Source organism: Antedon bifida, chromosome 1 (genome assembly GCF_963402885.1).
Source record: "Antedon bifida chromosome 1, ecAntBifi1.1, whole genome shotgun sequence".
NCBI classification, from domain to species: Eukaryota; Metazoa; Echinodermata; class Crinoidea; order Comatulida; family Antedonidae; genus Antedon; species Antedon bifida.
Genome location: NC_136226.1, coordinates 6,224,041 through 6,244,406, shown reverse-complemented (window position 1 = coordinate 6,244,406; position 20,366 = coordinate 6,224,041). Strand labels below are relative to the sequence as shown.

Below are 20,366 nucleotides of genomic sequence, written 5' to 3'. Positions count from 1 at the left end.
ACTCGCTCCTAGTTCTGGTGGTGGAATAAGTCTTCGCGGATAAGGACTGTAAACCATAGGTCCAGTGTATAACCCGTGTGCACTTCAAAGAACTCAGTTCATCATTCGAGACGAGTAGAGGGTTACCCCGGTGAACTGGTTCACAAAATACCTCCTGTATCAGAGTGATTACCACCCGTATCTAATACTAATAGGAAAGTGATTAATTTACTCTTCATAATCCTTGTGCCCAAAGACATAACATAAAAGAAATATTACTATTCATTCATTGAAACATTTATTCTTCAATATACTGAAATAAATTGTAATTGTTAACTTAAATTAAACATAAAACACAGACAGCAAATTACTATGTGGCGGGCTGCTCAGAAATAACCCTCCACATAATATAAATACAAGTCATGATATGCAGTTCAACAAGTAGGCATAGCTAATCCCAGCCTTTTCTGATTCAATACAAAAAAGTTTACGTAGCTCTATCATTAGTAAAACATTTACGATGAACACACACACTTTTAAGTGTCAATACATCGACAACACAATTTTTAGTAAATTTAAGTATAAAATTAGTATTGCTTCAACAAACAATAAATCAAGTTTAGCGGAATGTAGTTAAGTTAGCAACCGAACACATCCTTCTTCCCATTGTATACTACCTTGCAACACCACATGTGAAATCACTTCATTTATAATTTTGCTTCATATATGCATATACTCAATCAAACAAAAGTAAAGTCTATCAAAATACCATATATCAGTACTGATTCAGATAATAATTGTAAGAAGTGAAATTTCAGTCGTCTAACGGATGAAGGGTGCTTGAACAGCTTCTAAGAGCCAACACCCTGTTATCCGTGTGCCTACAGTAAAGTAGGCCTACGTGTAGACATAGATTTATCATTAGACGTACATCTAATTTGCATAAATACACGTGTATCATCGATGTCGTACTGTCATTTACCACCTGTGTACAGCAACGATGTTTCTCTATAATGAAAATACTATAGAATTCAGTCTCCACCCTACCCCCCACACATCCACCCTCCCCTGACAACATATATACTTTTGTCACCCCAATTATGTTAATCAAATCATTGACCTATAATTTATAGGTCCGTGGTTAAATTATGTATTTTGCACCTTTATTTAGTTTTTAACTCACTGATTTATATTAAATAACTTATTAATATTTACAAGATCAACATATTTACATTTCAAACAAAAAACATACAATATACACATTTCATGGTTTGGGATTCCTATTACAAACATTTTCGTGGGGCGTCTACAGATAAACAGTTGATCTGACGGCAGTCAGATGGTTATTTCTTCATTTTCAATATGAAAACTTTCAATCAATATTAAGAGTTTAAACTTAAGCACACCAAAATATAATTATAAATATTAGCAATATATTAATTATTATAATTAATAAGATCTTTATATAATACAACAAACAAAGATTTACATTTCTTATTATATAAGATTTCATAATTACAAAACATCATTTTTAATAAATATATACAAATATACAATACATTGGCAAGTAAATTAGGCACATATTTTAACATTAACACCATAATGTTGGTACAGTTTCAAAGAATCAAAATTAATATTTCATATAATTAAAATAAAAGATTTGTTTAGAAAACGATTACGTTTTATGGAACGCGTTACAAAGAAAGTTGACGCATTATTCTTGTTTAAATGTCGACATTTCCATTTCTGGTCTATCCCACGCTGTATCATCGTCAAGTTCCATCACTTCGGTTAGTAACGTATCTGTCGGAAACATGTTTGGTTTTCCTCCGTTATATTCTGCACCTTCAAAGTATGATGTCACGGGGTTTATGAATTTTACACTCTCAACACGAACAACTGGGTTCAGTGCCTTTTCCTCTCTCCTCCTCCTAAAAATTTATTGAAAAAAAAAACGTTATAAACTAGATCTATCGTTTGATAGATTTAGAAAATATCTGTTTGGAGTTCACAACAAATAGCAAATATTGTTTAGCAGTTCTCAGATCACACACATAAGATTGTTTCTATAGACATACAATTATGTGATTTCACTTTCAGAAGACTATCAGTCGATTGTATTGTATCGTTATTTCTCTTGTCTATAATGCAATCAATTGCATTAAAAACAATAATAATAATACTGTATTTTGGCTTACCTTTTGACCTTCATAATCAGTAGAACTGTGATAAGCATAATAGTAAGGAAGCCGGCGGATGCAAATACAATGGTTTGCCAATTTCCTAACATCCATGACTTCTAAAAGATAACACAATTGTAAATTTCCATTGTCATTTAATTCGAAAGCAAATCGCAAAATAAAATTCATGCATGATAAAACATTATAATGCACTTTCACAATAAGGTTACTATTAAAAGAAAACGTGGAATATGGAAGGAAAAACGTTTATAAGGAAAGAAAACGTTTAATAAGGAAGGAAAACGTTTATAAGGTAGGAAAAACGTTTATAAGATAGGAAAAACGTTTATATGATATAATAGGAAAAACATTTATAAGGTAGGAAAAACGTTTATAAGGTGGAAAAATGTTTATAAGGTAGGAAAAACGTTTATAAGGAAGGAAAAACGTTTATTATAAGGAAGGAAAAACGTTTATAAGGTAGGAAAAACGTTTAATAAGGTAGGAAAAACGTTTATAAGGTAGGAAAAACGTTTAATAAGGAAGGAACACGTTTATAAGGTAGGAAAAACATTTATAAGATAGGAAAAACATTTATAAGGTAGGAAAAACGTTTATAAGGTGGAAACATGTTTATAAGGTAGGAAAAACGTTTATAAGGAAGGAAAAACGTTTATTATAAGGAAGGAAAAACGTTTATTATAAGGAAGGAAAAACGTTTATTATACTGGAAGGAAAAACGTTTATAAGGTAGGAAAACCGTTTAATAAGGAAGGAACACGTTTATAAGGTAGGAAAAACGTTTATAAGGTAGGACAAAGGAGTGGATGCATGATGCTGACCGTTAGTACACAAGTTATAGAAGGAAGCTGAATAATTTTAGAAACAATCAACTTACAAATGTTGAATCTTGGGCTGATTGTTCTTGATTGGTAGGCGTATCTGGAGATATCTCATAAGGTGCCATCACACGGTTGAAGTCAGTGACAGACAGCTGTGTAACTTTACTGTCCAGTTCGTCCGTCTTCATCAGACTTCCATTACGTTTTGCAATAAAAACAACTTTAATGTTGGAACTCCTAAAAAATTATAAATATAATATTATGAACAGTCTGTTGCAAAATGATATATAAAAAGATTAGGAAGCATGGCTGAACTAAAAGGAGTGTTTTCATTATTATATTTTGTTTGATGTCATCTTAGGTAAAGCAGTATGGAAAGCCAATTCGATAGTGCTTAGCACTCGTGCCAATCCCCCAGGTGTTGCACCGTTGCCATGTATTGTTGTTGTTTTGAATAAAGTAAATAAAATAACTTTTTCTGGTTGATATTACCACATAAGGTGAAACAAAATTGGGTAGTTGCCAGTCCAAGCAACAGTTTCGTAACATATTTGAGGATTATTTTACAGTAATCTGACTCTTTCTTTTACAATTATTTCGATTGAAGGCCAAAGGGAAGCATTTCATTCTTACTTCGAACTTCTTTTACTTCGTACACTGTTAGATTCGATGATGTCAACAATTTCTACCTTGACTCCATCTGATCCACTTGGATCTAAGAGTAATTCAATCTTATTTTCCAGTTCTGTAGTATTAACACTACCGCCAGCAACTTTCAAAATGATTGCGTATGAATTCAGAGTTGATTCTGAAAAAAAATAATTGAGATAGTAACAATACAGCTAGCTACAGAAGCAATATCTGTTTATTAAAGTTCGTAAAAAAAGCCAGTAACCGGACCACCACAATAAAAGTACGATATAATGATAGTACATAAAAATGGTTTGGTATTTGTGTTCAATATGTCTTCTTCACACCGAGACATTTTGGAAAACAAAGCAAGTCATCAGTCGAAACTCGTTTGATACTTACCAGCATCACAGAATGTTCCTATGAAACCTGGTTGACACGTGCAACGGAAACCTAAACTTGATTCCGTTCTTGTACATTTTCCATTGAAACATGGTGACGTCTGGCAGATATCCGTCTCACAGAAGGTTCCTACAAATCCAGTCGCACAATCACATCTAATAAAATAAAGTATTCTTGTTGTAAATGTTGGTATGGTCAAACGACTGTAGAGTTCGGCATGATTGTTCTGCTGTATTGTATATAAGTGAAAGTTATTCAATTCTAATAAGTATATTATTTTCGTTTGTTTTACTTTGAATTTGTTTGGTTTACGTACGTTATACCTTTGCCTCGAATATCCAAACATAACGGCAATGGGATTTTTCTAAAAGTTTTGCCATCTCAATGTAAACCCCACATGTCTATCTATACATTGTAGTAAACTTGTCGTTTACCATGTAATCTACTGCATGAAACTCACCTGAAAGTGGATTCCAATTTTACACACGTTCCTTCATGCCGACAAGATATTCCTTCACACCAATCAGGAGCCAGTGTGGTGGGAGGTGACGTCAAATCACAATGGTCACCATAGAACCCAGTGTCACAATCACATTTGTAACCATTAATGCCATCAATACACGTGGCGTTGTTAAAACATGGATCAGATTTGCATTCATCGACATTATGAGAGCAAAACTCGCCTGTAAACCCTTCAGAACAGCGACAACTAAACGCTGAAATATCATCAATACAAATTCCATTCCTGCAATCTATGCCAATACAGTCATCGATGTTCTTCTGGCAATTATCACCATTGAAGCCATCCACGCAAGTACAGGAATAGCTGTTTATGTCATCAGTACACGTAGCTCCATTCTGACAGGGACTACTACCGCATTCGTCTATTTCCTCTTCACAATTGCTTCCTTTAAATCCAGGATTACATTGACAGTGGAAGCCATGTTTTTCTTCCACACAAGTTCCATGAACACCACACGTGGAATTTAAGCACGGATCGGTCTTCATCTCGCAATTCTCACCGTAATACAAAGGCATACACGCACATTGATATTTATTTATTTGGTCTATACATTCACCGTCATTTTGACAGGGAAAGCTGTTGCATTCATTCACCTCTGTTTCACAGGTAATCCCGGAAAACCCAGGAAGACATGTACATTCAAAACCGTTGACTTTATCTATACAAGTAGCATTATTTCGACATGGGTCGCTCAGACATTCAATGGTTTCAACTGCACAGAGCTGTCCCTCGTAACCAGGTGCGCATTCGCAAAGAAACTTGTTCACTAGATCAATGCACGTTGCTGAGTTAAGACAAGGCTGACTTGCACATTCATCCACGTTAACTTGACAGTTCAAGCCTGCAAATCCTGGCAAGCATGCGCAGTTGTATCCATTTATAAAATCAGAACACTGTGCACCATTTAAACACGGAAGACTCGAACATTCATCAACATCAGTTTGGCAGGAACTTCCAGAATAACCCGGATGACACGAACAAACAAATCTGTTCACATGATCTATACAAGTTGCGTTGTTAAAACATGGACTACTTAAACATTCATCAATGTCCGTCTCACAAAACTCGCCTTCAAAGCCAGGGATGCAATCACACGTAAACCCGTCGATACCGTCAAGGCACGTAGCGCCATTCTGGCACGGAGAACTACCACATTCATTGATGTTTTCGTCGCATACTCTTCCTGTGAATCCTGGCATACATGTGCAGTTAACCCCAGCAATAAGGTCTTGACATGTAGCGCCGTTCGCACAAGGGTTACTGGCACACTCGTCAATGTTTTCTTCACATGTGGTACCTGCATAACCAGCACGACATTCACACTCATATCCATTAACATAATCATTACAGTGTGCACCATTTTCACATGGACTGCTTTCGCATTCATCGATATCAACCTCACACAAGCTTCCGTTGAACCCTGGAGCACATACGCATAGGTGGTGGTTTAGTTTATCTATACAAGTTCCATTATTCTGGCATGGGTGGTCCAAACATTCATTTATTTCAAACTCGCATTGCCGCCCTTCGTAACCGGCAAGACACGTACAACTGAAACGATCTAATCCATCAATACACGTACTGTTATGAAAACATGGCGCGCTTTCACATTCATTTATATTGGTTTTGCATACGACACCCGAGTACCCAGATGCGCATTCACACTGGAAACCATTAACATAATCAATACACCGTCCGTTGTGTCCACATGGTAGACTTGCACATTCATCTGTGTTGATCTCGCAGTGGACACCGGAATAGCCAGGTGCGCATGTGCATGAGAATTCATTTACATAATCCAGACACGTAGCGTTATTTTGGCATGGTTGGCTAGCACATTCGTCAATTTCAATCTCGCATGTATCTCCTGTAAATCCATTTAGACAAACGCACGAGAAGAAATTGATATTATCGATGCACGTTCCATTGTTGACACATGGGTCACTTTCACATTCGTTGGATTCGATTTCACACAATATGCTTTCGAATCCTGGTAGACATTCACACTGAAATCCGTCCACCATGTCCACACAAGTGGCGTTGTTAAAGCATGGATGACTTGCACATTCATTTATGTTCACCTCGCAGTTAACACCACTAAACCCATCTGCGCATGAGCATGTGTATTCATTAATCAAATCAATACACGTAGAGTTGTTCTCACATGGGGCACTTGCGCACTCGTTAATGTCAGTTTCACATCGTTCTCCGATGTACCCTGGTACACATTTACATTGGAAGTGATTTATAAGATCAACACAGGAGCCTCCATGAAAACACGGATCACTCAAACACTCATTGGTTTCGAAACCACAGTTTACGCCATAAAACCCATCTAGACACGCGCATTCATAAGAGTTTATATTATCACGGCAGGTGGCATTATTCAAACAAGGCACGCTCAAGCATTCATTGATTTCGTCTTCACATAGGACACCAGAATAACCACCAGTACATGCGCATTCGAAACCATTAACCTGATCAACACATGTGCTGTTGTGAAAGCAAGGGTCGCTACTGCATTCGTCTATGTTGATGTCGCAGGTGGTTCCATCGTAGCCCGGAGCACATCTACATATGAATTTATCTATAAGGTCCACACATGTAGCATCATGCTGGCATGGCGCGCTCTGACACTCGTCTATCTCCGTTTGACATAGATCATCAGTGAAGCCAGACGGGCATTCGCAAGAGAACGTGTCAATGCCGTGCGTACAGGTACCGTTGTTATGACATGGAGAACTCTCACATTCATCAAGGTCAACCTGGCAGTTCTTTCCGTCGTATCCAGGTACGCAAGAACATTCATAATCGTTGAGTAGATCTGTACAGTTGGCGTTGTTCATACAAGGAAACGATTGACATTCGTCGATCTCATTTTCACAACTGTAGCCGTCGTAACCTGGAACGCATCGGCAAGCGTAATGGCCGGCGTCGTCCACACATGTAGCACCGTTCATGCATGGCGAACTTTCACATTCGTTTATATCAATCTGACACAACGATCCTGCAAGAAAAACGGATTGATGAGGTTATTGATGAGGCACAACAGAATATGTGATATCATAGATTTAAATAATACATACTACAGTTGACCGCTGGTTATATGCTAAAGTTTCCCAACTTAGAAACATAATTTTCATCAGTGTTCCTATATATTAAATGTGTAGTGGGGCGGTAGCTTGGTGGTTAACATGCTAGTTCCAATCCCAAGGTCCAGGGTTCAATCCTGACCTAGTGCCAGGGTTATAACTAACGACTCTTTCAACTCCACTCCTTCCTAAGCCTAAGATTTAGTTATTGTTTATAAGCACGATAAATTATAAAATAGTTTATCCATCCTGAAACTGGCGAGTTACTCGCTGTTGGATGCGTAAAAAGAAAAATGAGTTACTACTGTATTTATTACAAACTGTAACGATTTATATTTTTACCGGAGAAATCTTATGTAGGAGAATTTTACAGTAGGCGGAGGTATGCACTCTCGGAGTGGCTTTCTAGTTACAAAAACTGTAACGATAAATAAGTGAAATGTTTAGGAAAGACACAATTCAATTCAATTTGGACGAAACAATTTCATGACAATGGACTTGTGTTCAAACATGACGACAGAGAGACGGACGCTTTCAGATTGTCAAATATTTGGGTTTGATTGATTGAAATATTGTATTTTAAACAGTTCTAAAAACAGATCAGAAGATATAATGCAAACTATAAACAAAATAACTTTCTCACAATCATGTGATTCCATTATCCTATTTATAGTTTTAATAAGTTAACAAATTAGATTCAAACACTCCTTAGGCATGGTCTACATACCATACAGTAATTTTTAAAAAAATATATAACAAACTGAAATCTATGGAATATATAATAAACCGTTGAAGGAAAACATTTAATGAGTTATAAATGACAGATACGATTTGATCTGATTATGATTATGCCTCCGTCTGTCGTATAATGTGATTCGTAAACGGGGTTATATTGTTGTTTAAAATTTAGGCCTTGCTTATACCTTATTGAGGCCTTGCTTATACCTTATTGAGGCCTTGCTTATACCTTACTTAGGCCTAGCTTATACCTTACTTAGGCCTAGCTTATGCCTTACTTAGGCCTATGTTAATGAACAAATAATGGTATCAAGAACGTGTTTGCGTATGGAAATGCACGCTTTGGCAGTAGCTAAGTACACAAATATTTTTAGGAACTGTTCAATTTGAAAATGTATTCCAGTATCATTCTTTAATCTTATTCTAAAACATATTTTTTGCTGAATTCAGAGTTCTAAAGCTCTGTCTACACTATCAAAGTTTATGTGACAAAAAATGTGATGTGCCCATATATGGACCTGATGATGTCATATATTTGGGCATATCACTGTCAAATTTGGGCATATCACTACCATATTTGGGCACCTTTTTTTGTCAAACTAGTTTGATAGTGCAGACAGAGCTTTAGTAAATAACGTTTACGGAATGCTCACCAAGAAATCCAGATGGGCATGAACACGTGACCATCAGGAGACCATCTGTACATGTGCCACCATTCTGACACGGGTCTGATCCGCATTCGTTAAAATCGACGTTACAGTTACTGCCAGTATACCCAGCGTAACATCTCTTTTGACCAGTTTCATCATCACACAAGTAATGTCCTCTAGCATCATCACGTGGTACACAGTATACGTCACACGCATCTCCGTAATAGTTTGCATCACAGTAAACTTTGAATTGGACGGTTGTACTAGAAGAATAAAACAAAATTTAAGTAATTTTACAGTAATGAGTTAAAAACTAAGAAATCAAAAGAAAAGAGTAAGGACTAGAAATTTGTTGGTATATTTACAACCAAAATTATTCTGATTTTGCCGACAATCAATGATTATTTTTGAGAGTCGAATAGACTAGAAGTTTCGTTTTTATTGTTATCAAAATTATAATTACCACTAATTGGACAATAAAAGAATCGGTATCGGTACCGACGAATTATAAAACTAAACTTAATTAGGATTCATTTAGCAACACGTAAATGAAACATGGTGATGTTTTTTACCACCCTGGTAAAATCAAGAATGCATAAACAATGACAATAAGAGTGATAAAAGTGTATCAATTTGTGGACGAATGTAAACAACAAAATAGTTTTTTTAGACTTTTTTTTTACCAACTGTATATCAAGTGTATGTTAGCCATTGTAAGACGGAAATATCATAACTAAAATGTATGTGAAATTATCTGTATGACTAATATCATACTTTCTACACCTAATTTTTGAACAACAAAGTATATTATGACTAATTTCTAACTAGCATCATCATGTAGTAACAATTTCCAACTTTTTGTTTACCAAACTAAAAAAAACATTCATCGATAGGTCATATTATTATTATTATGCTTAGATTGAACCTTCAATCTCAATCACCTAGCAATTGGGGCTAACAACATCACGGGTTGGGGCTATCTCGACGCAGAAACGTGTAATATATCCAATTACTTGGTCGATGATATGGCGAGCAATAAAATGACTTACGCCGAGGTGCCTCTTCCATTAAATATGTAACTAGTAGCTGTAGCAAGGGTACTGTCTTTGGCAGCGGGTGCCACTATGTTCATGGCATAGTAATCCACTTTATCATCAGAATTGCCATCATCATCCCATACCTCGATTTTCACACGTATACTTCCCTGCAATAAACAGTAAATATTAATTAGATAAGGCCTAATTATATGGCATACGACGACGGTAATTTAACAGACCGTGGCATTATTTTTTCTTCTATGATGAGTTTAAGGCAGAAATCATTAATAATTCATGATTACTATGATTCATGATTTCTGCCTTAACCCAATAGTAAAAAAAATAATGCGTCCCGTTGAAAACAAAATCTCGCAATTTTAAAATTACTTATCATAATTACCACAATTAGAAAGAATTGTTCGCGATAGATTCACACTTATCTATCTTTGGGTTACAAACAAATTTGATTATTGTTACATTTCTATAATCAAATTCATAATCAAAATATTAAATGTTAACGACAACTTGGTTCCCTTATTATACATAAACATTAACTTTAAGTTATCGTTTATGTGACAAAAATCATTTATTGTGAAATTCCTAGGAATTTGAACCCATGACACTCCAGGCCACACGCAATTTACAGTTTAAATGACGAATAAATATAAAATTAGTTTTATATTATTGGTATTTATGTCATGTCTTATATAGTCAATTCAACTGACAACATTTCTACCTGGATACATACTCATTAACATGTCAGATTACCTTTCATTTTTTTTAATGGTAACTGTAGGTATCAATTGCTGTTGGAATTCCCAGTAAGCCTATTTCGCATAGGAAAATTCAGCCGGCTCTGGGAAAACCTCCGCTCTTAAAAAATGTTTCCAGAGGACCTCCATACCTCATGATCACCGTGTCGGTACTGACTGCAATCGATCGCCATTTTCAGAACAAATATTGTAGCGATTGCACCGCCATGGCATGGAAGTAAACGAGCGAATTTCGCCTTTAGGGCCATAACCATTTTTTAGATCTGAGTAGGCCTATCATAACACTTACTGGCCAGCTTGCGTATGATTTCACAATTGGATTCGCAACATTTCCTGGTAGAACGCTTGGAAAGTTGAACACGTCGTCATCGGAGAAAATCTTGTTCGTCTTGTAACGTCCCTTTGGACATGTGTTTATGTTGTTTGATCTAGAAGGCAAACAATAAGAAATATATAAACCTATATACATTTTAAAAACACGCACACGTAAATAAGATTTTGGTTTATAACATTGATGTTCAGGCGCATGCAAAATTAAATAAAGAAAACATAAATAAAACATTATAATGATTAAAGGGTTTAAAAGTTGTATTGCTTATTAAAATATCAACCTTTGCACCAACATTGATAATAGCCCGACCGAGTTCTGTAGCAACACTTTTTAAAAAGAAGGCTTTCTTCACGACGATCTTCTGCTTCACGTCGTTGTAGGCCTAAAGGTTTATAATTAACCAGGAGCTAGCTTTTAACGATATTCATATTCCAGAAGACTTAGGTGTTTTGAGAAAGATTACCGTACTTAATAAGTATAGAAGGCCGGCTGCACAAAAAACGTACATTGTAGAAACGGGTTCTACTAACGCATCCAAGTGAAATGCGAGTTAATTTAAATAATTATTATTAATAATAAAATGCTAATTGAACAGAGAGATGATACTTCCGTTTTGAATATAATTGACAAAGAAAGCGGACATCTGCAAGTGCATCCCGAGAGAGGATGGATTAAGCAGATAATGAAACGTCTTTTTTCCATACATCTGGCACTAAACCACAAACTACTGAAGTAGTTGTGTTGCTGGTTTAAGATACTGGGGAGTGTTTTCTGGACAATACGGTGGAAGTGCGGTGTAGGCCTCACATGTGTTGTAGTGGCAAAGAATTGCTGGCTAGAAATGAATACTAATGTAATTTATGATAATGAATAAAGACATGAGTCTCATTTGACGGGAAGAGCGTATAGGTCTTATACTGTTATGTGACAATCTTCATTTTATAAACAAACAACTAAAACTTACTACTATAACATATTAAAATTACACATTAAATTTACACATTGCTAAAGCAAACGGGGTGTCGTTTTTGCTACGTTCTTATCCCGTAAAACATGGTAGGCTGTGCCATACTTCTGTATTTATAATTAGCATAAAAAGTGTGATATTTGGCAATAAATGTCTGTTTTATTGGAATTGAATGGATCATAACATACGACCTGATACTTCATAAATTTAACGGTTATATATCAGGTGACTGGGATTATCATACCAGTAAATTTGCACAGGCCTCTGAGACTGTAATTAACAAGAATATAATACTTTTAGAAATAACGTCATATCCGGGTATAATCAATATTTTGGTTTCCTTAAATGAACTTTGGAAAGGAAATGGGAAAAGCTATTAATCTATCGGCTTAGGAAGTATTGAACAAACGATAAAAATTAAAATATCATGGAGTTTCCTATTATACAATACCTCATTATCCTTATAGGCCCTAAAAGTAGTATTAAAGGAAGTATTATTTAGGTTCTATATAAATTAGTCTCTCGTTTTACCTTATATTATCATCAACTTTGATCGACGTGTAACGGAGGCTTACGATGATTGTGGAAGCATGGACCTATACAATCTATAGGTCCATGGTTGAAAGGTTAAATATGTTTGAATGCAATAAGGAAAGGCGACAACAGTTTATTTCAACTTTGTGAAATCTTTCTCAACGATTAGTGATAACGATAATAAAATAAGACAATCGAAGTTCGACAACAATGTGGTGATACTGTTACAGGCCTATCAATGTTGTTTTTCTCTTTCGTGAGGGCAAAACATTTTTTTGTTTCATCTCAACTTTCAGTTTTAGCCTACGTATTATCAGTATTAAGAGTTTGTAAAATGCCGTATCTATATATCCAGTACCGGTACCTGATAATTCATTAACTAGTCAATGACAATGAATTTATTTGTTTCAAACCTACATCGAAATACCGCCAAAAATTAAAATGCAAACCGAAAATGTATATTTACGAGGTGAAATAGACCCGATTATTCAGTGTTGAAATAAGACGAATGCAGATGATAATGACGACCATATATCATTAGTTTTAATTTACCTCGATGGAAAATATTAATCATGAGGTTATTCGAATGAACTAAAAGAATAAAATGTCACATGATCATCCAAATGTCCATTCAGTATAGTGGCCAGTCACGCCACGGAAATAATTAGTATCAGGCCACTGACAATCGTAAAAAAAATACCTTCACGACTTATTCATTCATTATACACGTGGACGTCTTATTATGATTTTCCTTTATGAATATTCATGCATATTGTGTGGTCTAACCCAGGAGTATAATGACCACAAAGGCACATAGCCTCAAATTGTCACAGTAATTATGGTATGCCTGCATTCTTCCTAAAATGAGTTTTCTTGGCTACAGATCGCACACATACAGTACAAACAAAATGAGTATGATTAAAAGAAGATTACCAGTGTCAATAATACTGATAAAAACATATACGGTATATAATAGAAATTCAGATTCGTAACAAACCTGCCATAATTATCAAGACATATAATGAAGAAGTTGTCGCATTTGTTGCTGCAGCTGCCCCACAAGTTGTCACAGCAATCACCATCGAGTTCTCTGCTTGCTCGGTTACTGTAGCTCTTTAGTTTTAGTGAAACTGTTACCGTTCCCAATACTCCTTCTACAAACTGAATAAATTATATAAACAATTAATATTAACTATGTGGCACCATATACATACAATTACACATAATGTCATGACAGAATAAATCAGGAATGTTATTTCTAGTGTGAAACACTGTAGGCCTATATCAATACCGTCTTGAATCAGTGGAGGATGCTGGATTTGAAATATTGGAGTGAGGGTGGGGGTGGGACGAATTTGGATATTTTATAAAATTCCAAGGACGTATCGGTATCACTTATTTTGTATACAATTTTCTCTGTCCGTTGTCCTCATACAAAAGTGGATCTAGGCTAGGAACAATTAAATTAGGGGAGGTTGGGGATCAATGTGGTTTGAGCACCAGGAGCGTGGAAATATTTTCACGTGTGAGTGAGGCTGCAGGTACACTCGTTTCAGGAAGGATATCATTTCAAATAGGCCTACAGAATGGTACAAAGTTGTATAACAGCCAAAGGATTAGATAGGACAACCACTTCCGAAAAGGTGTTATAGTGTGGTTTTGTCCTTCCGACCAACGCCTACATTACAGTGGATTCTTGTTAAAATGTTGAAGTTCCCACAACAACACGACGTACACACAACGCAGAATAATTTGACCCAATCACAAAGCGACATTATCCGGACATTATCCAACTTGTGATTGGTCAACTAGAGTTGCGCGTATACGACTGAAAAAGTCAAAGATACATTACAACCCAGGATACTGTTACTTTCCTAAAAATTCCCCTCTCTTCCACCATAGGCCAAATCATGAAGGTCCGTAGTTGCCAGAATAACGCGACGAATATTTCTACCAATTTTCCAAGAAATAAATCTTCTTTATTCCAACTTTCAAAGAAAACATAAAGATTTCGCTTTCGTCGATAATTTTACAGTTGTTTTAATAATATTAATATAATAGGTTGTCAAATTAGCAAAGGTGATTTAGGACATACTTTCGTATTATTGAAATGTAATGACTTAATATAAATGTTAATAAATAATTTAACCAGTTTTATAACTTCAGATACATGGTTCCAACTTGGAAAGAAGTGAACGTAACTTATGCATTATATTATATATTATATTGAAACAAATACTTGTACAAAATACGGATAATCAGGGAGATCATCTACCTCCATGGTATAATGATACAGCCTGGTATCGACATATTTGTTTTATTGTATTATCGTTCATCAAAAAAAGATTCGATTCTGGAATTTCAAATATTTACACTTGTGTTAATGCAATTTACAGTTTACCTTATCGTGTGTTGAATAATTAAAAGGCTTTACAAAGCATATAAAGTGAAACCACAAATTCTTGTAGAGCTTCACACAAAGCACGTAATCACCAATAATAATAATCTCTAAAGTTAATATATCTTCTACCACCTCTCACTATACTATAGCCTGACCACCGGCCTTGATGGTCTTTACATAAATTACACCACAATTTAGCCACTTTTGTTCACTTTGGGCAGGGATCTTTTTCATCAAATAAATTATCGAGAGGTGTGTGCCCTAAAAACTTGAACTTTAATGGTTGAACTGCTTCCGAGATTCCCGCCCCCTTTCCATTATTTTTTTGTTCTCCTTCTTTTCGTACTATTACTATGCTTATTTAAATATGTTTATGAATGTGTATGATGAATGGAAATGAAGAAAGAAGGATAAAGAAAGAACTGTCTTTATCAAAATAAAATCATAATGCTCGATTTACATTGTGTGATATTAATCAGAATACAGAGATTATGTACAAAACAAACCGGTAGCCGAAACTTATTGTATATTTGTTTAATATAAAAGGTGAAGTGGAAAATCTAACTTTCCATGTACTGTGTTTCCTCATTCTGAGGTTTATAATTGTTTCCCTTGGCATAAATGGTTTCATATACTTTTTGGCATAAATGGTTTCATATACTTTTTAGATCAAACTAAATAATAGATTAGTATTGAATTGAATCAAAGAATTTATGTTTTATAGCCTAAAGTACTATATAAAATAGGCGTCGAACACAATAATGATATTTTGCCCCGATTGCATTCTGGTTGGACCATCATCACAGGGAGCTGATCACGCACAGGATCTCTCTCTCTCTATAATAATAATGCTTAAAGAAGGCTACCGGAACATTATTTATTATTATTATAGGGCTAGCTACTGTACTGAATATTAATTCGATTCACGCTGCTAAACTTCCCCCGCCAGGAAAATTCGAAACAATTGTTAATACTGTATAAATGTGTATATCTGCTCTATGGACCGGAACATTGTTTATTATTATTATAGGCTACTGTACTAAATATTAATTCGATTCACGCTGCTAAATTTCCCCCGCCAGGAAACATGAAACGATTGCTAATATAAATATGTATATCTGCTTTATGGTATTATAACTGATACAAAATTACATACACCTGCCTAAGTACAGTAGAAAACATTGAAGTTGCGCCAAAAATACTAAAGGACAGTGCCATCCGTTATGTTGTTTCTTTCTACTTATAGGGTCAATAATTTAATTTGAATAAAATACAGGAAAGAAGGAGTTAGGCTAAAAGCCAATGTGTCGATGTGAATGGATCTCATTTCTATATGCATAGTATTTTTATGTAGACTTGGCAATACATCTATATGCTTAACTTCCTCCAAAGGCCTAAATATATGGTTATAAATAAAAAAGCAAAATGATCTTATTATTATAAAATGAACATTTGGAATTCAGCCAATTCAACAAGCAAAGACTTGATTTTAAAAGAATTCATGCCCGAGTTTCTGGTTAACCTCAATGAATGCGATGAACACAAAGAGAAATGTCTTTATAATAATATTAGTCAATAGGATTTGGCGCGAATTGAAACGGATTGGCTGCTTTGGTATACAATAATACAGTGAGCTTTTCGTCAATGTGCGTATACCTAACCCTGGTAGTAACCTTTATCATTTATAATCCATTGATTTATCGGCGGTGGTACGAAGGTGTGTTGTAATTAGTAGGCCTAATGTGCCCTGTGGGCCTTATTACTGTACTTATTATTTTAAAGGCTACGGTCTGAATGTAGTAGACTTTGGGCCTGAAAGGGACCATGGACCTGATTGAATAGACCTATTATTGTTTTGTTTGCTAAGTTCAATCTCACATTAAGAAACAAATCCAAGATTTAGATTAATCGATTACGACACAATTAAACAATTTAAGCTTCCCCCATCGGGTTCTTCTTCCAAGTAAATCCTTGACCATTAGTAGGTCACTGACCCATATTCATCGCACCCATGGCGCGTCCGACGTTTTTTCGAGGCCAAACATTCGATGTATTTATTTTAAATTGAAAGATTCCAAGGAGACAAATGTGCAAATAAATTGCTAGTAGGGCACGGTAGTGTTGATTTACAATTGAGACATTCTGTTTGATGACACCATCTGTATATTGAATACATCATGGATACTTTTCTCCATGAATACATCAGTACACATGGCTGCAAACAAGCATGATGATGCAATAGTTGCTTTACTAATTCCCACACATACAGTAGATACTGTAAATGTATGTCATACGATTTATGTATAACAACACTATAATATGAAAAATCCTTATTAAATCATATAATGTTCTTTAGATCACATGTGAAAATTATTATTTGCTTAGGCCTATTCCCTTTTAAATTAACAATTTCTAGACAAATGTTGTTAATTGTTTCCACTTTAGAATTTGTAATATTATCATAATATTAATATTATTATACAATACAAATATCTAAATTATTTTTCATTAAAAACAATTTAATAGCATGTCTTATATTAAGAAAACTATACTTAAAATGCACTAATGTTCATGTGTATGTACAAAATTCAATTGAGCTGATAAAATAAAAACACTGTAGATGTTGTAAACAATATTATGTAGATATCAATAAAACACATCTGTGGACTTTAATTTTAATCTTGTTCAAATATGCCAATGATCGACACGTGTAGATAAAACTATATTTATTAAGATTTTTTTTTTTATTTGCACAATAATTATAGTTTGTTAAAATAATAGTAACTCTGTACTGTATTTTAACATAGTTTAATTATAAAATGGTTGCTACTTATACATCGGTTTATTGATATATTGCACTGGGTCATACACAGCTTTGCACGTTTATTTGATTTTAATTAAATTAAATTAAATTTAAGTTATTTATACTCTACACAGTACTATAAAATTGCTTTAGTAGTAGCTGACTGAGAATATAATCCACGGTACATTCTTAACGTACAAACATTTCTTATATTATTCATAATAAACAACAATATTGTTATGGGCGTGGATGACAAATACTACACGCCGGATCATCCGATCATAACAGAATAATATTATCGTTGTGTGGGTGACGACTACGTAATTCCGCGCGTCGATAGTCAACAAGAATCTCAGCATAAATTATTAGCCTACAACTGAACAACCTGTCCATAATGTAGATCGTTAACAAATCAATATTATGTTCACAATAGAATATCTACAACTTACCAGTAGATGCAGTAGGTATATATACACAAACAGTTCCATATTTTTAGTGGTTCCAACAAAGGATATTTTTAGTGTAAAGACTGTCTTCGATATAACACGCTTTACACTCACACTCTGTCTGAAGGTTTTTTTCTTGAATGAATGAAGTCTAAGATTCATTCAAGCGTATCCCCATTTGTTTTGTGGGCGGAGCTTACACAATACGCATTTCATTCATAAAAAAAACGTAGTAGTAACAACAAAACGTAAACAAACTGTTGTTATTGTTTATTGCAACTAATACTCCAAGGCCTAATCAACAAGGTGTTAAGCTCTGTCTACACTATCAAACTAGTTTGACAAATAAAAGTGTGATGTGCCCAAATATGGTGGTGGTATGCCCAAAATATGGTAGTGATATGACATCATCATGTCCATATGGGCACATCACATTCTTTTGCCACATGATGTTAGACAGGGCTTTATACCATGCAGGAATATTTCCTCCATTTTTATACTTAAATCATTATTAACTGACTGACTGAGGCATATTCATCTTTAAAAGACCGTCGAGAAAATGATTTTACAATAAAATATTGAAATCCCCAATCGTTGTTTGATAGAAGAGTAAAATTACAATTATAATGTAATTTTACTCTTCCCTGGTACAATGCTACATGCTATACCCATGCATTTAGAAGTAAACAAGCAGCCTGTGATTTACTGTGTAGTTACATTGCTTTACCACTAATTTTATTTCGTTACTTTTTAATTAATCTAAATTAAATGTCAATACGAAAATCATAAGAAAATGAGAAACTAACGACATCATTATTAGTAATATACACAATTTGTTCAAAATATGAAAATAAATGAAAATATGCAACCAAACTTCTGTCTGTATCATGCACATGACTGGAAACCATTATGTTAATTTTTAATGTAAAGTTTTGTTTTACAGTTATTATAGTCTGAAATAACGTTCCAAGTTGGATTATTCTTATTCACTATTAAAGTAATCTTTAGTTTACATTATGTTTTTTCTGCTGCTTAATCCAGAAAATGGAACGTTCCTATGATGACAGTTTCACTCATTCAACCAATAGGCATTTAGAATACGATTCAGAGAGCATGACTGACTATCACGCTTTTTTCGATCATGATTTGTATTTTTCCGTTTAAGCCGGGGTCAACCTAGAAAACTAGAACAGTGGGCCTACTCATTGTGATGAGTTGCATTTCATTTTTATTCATCCAAATTATGGTGAGGTGGATTAAGGGATGAAAATGTCATGTGATATTTACTAAGTAAACTACCAAAAGTTCAATGAAAAACAACAATTTATATCAGCCGGATTTTCATGTTCTATCAAAGTAGAATGATGTATCATGGTACGTCACAGTTTGTCACTGATTGTATAAAGTAAGCCTACCTATAAATAAGATCAAACCAAGGCAATCTGACAACAGGACACTGAGCTGGCAGCCTCGCCTTGCTAAGATAGGAACTCAAACAGTCCTTCGATCTATGTCTGGCTGCGACAAACAGTACTCTATAATAATGTAGATAATTCTCCGCGGCGCACGGTGTCTGTTATGGGGCATGGAACTGATCTTGTCGCAGCCCCAGATACATCCTTTGATCTCTGAAGCTAAGCATACTGTTGATAGATTGTATTGTTAAAACTAATTCCGCCGTGGTTAAACGAAACAACCATTGTACAACAATCGCTAAAGCGAATAGAAATAAATGAAAAAGGTAACTTTTAGCAAAAATAATCTAATCAGTAGTTAACAATTACAACAAACATCATTCGATTTCTAAACATCTAAGAAAATAAATATAATACAGAGTGTAATACGATTTGAAATTATAACTCATTTCTCCATTTCTCCACAGGTCCGCAGCTATAGGAACATTCATGAGGGCGTTATAATGTATTATAGTTGATGTACCGTATTAATAATTGCACAGAGGGCCTACCTACCGTTTACAGAACTGCCTTTTCGCATAAATGATGCATTTCGAATACCGGATTCGGAGGCTTTATAATCA

At 34.8% G+C, this 20,366-nt stretch overlaps 2 protein-coding genes across 2 annotated transcripts in view; one reads left to right on the top strand and one right to left on the bottom strand.

Annotated features, from left to right (window-relative positions):
- Nucleotides 1–260: 260 nt before the first annotated feature.
- LOC144839368 (uncharacterized) lies at nucleotides 261–18,441 on the bottom strand. Its single transcript, XM_078694687.1, has 11 exons — nucleotides 18,332–18,441; nucleotides 13,676–13,839; nucleotides 11,136–11,274; nucleotides 10,086–10,240; nucleotides 9,040–9,299; nucleotides 4,494–7,563; nucleotides 4,034–4,188; nucleotides 3,635–3,809; nucleotides 3,058–3,238; nucleotides 2,178–2,278; nucleotides 261–1,910 (listed from the first exon to the last, which is right to left on the bottom strand). Exons 1-11 carry the CDS (start codon nucleotides 18,368–18,370, stop codon nucleotides 1,694–1,696), a joined length of 4,656 nt encoding a protein of 1,551 aa, XP_078550813.1. The 5' UTR covers nucleotides 18,371–18,441; the 3' UTR covers nucleotides 261–1,693.
- Nucleotides 16,178–20,366, top strand: part of LOC144839469 (src kinase-associated phosphoprotein 2-A-like) — a 33,752-nt gene continuing 29,563 nt past the window's right edge. The window contains exon 1 of the mRNA XM_078694843.1: nucleotides 16,178–16,188. The gene's annotated coding sequence lies outside the window, so the exon portion shown is untranslated. The remainder of the gene's footprint in view (nucleotides 16,189–20,366) is intronic.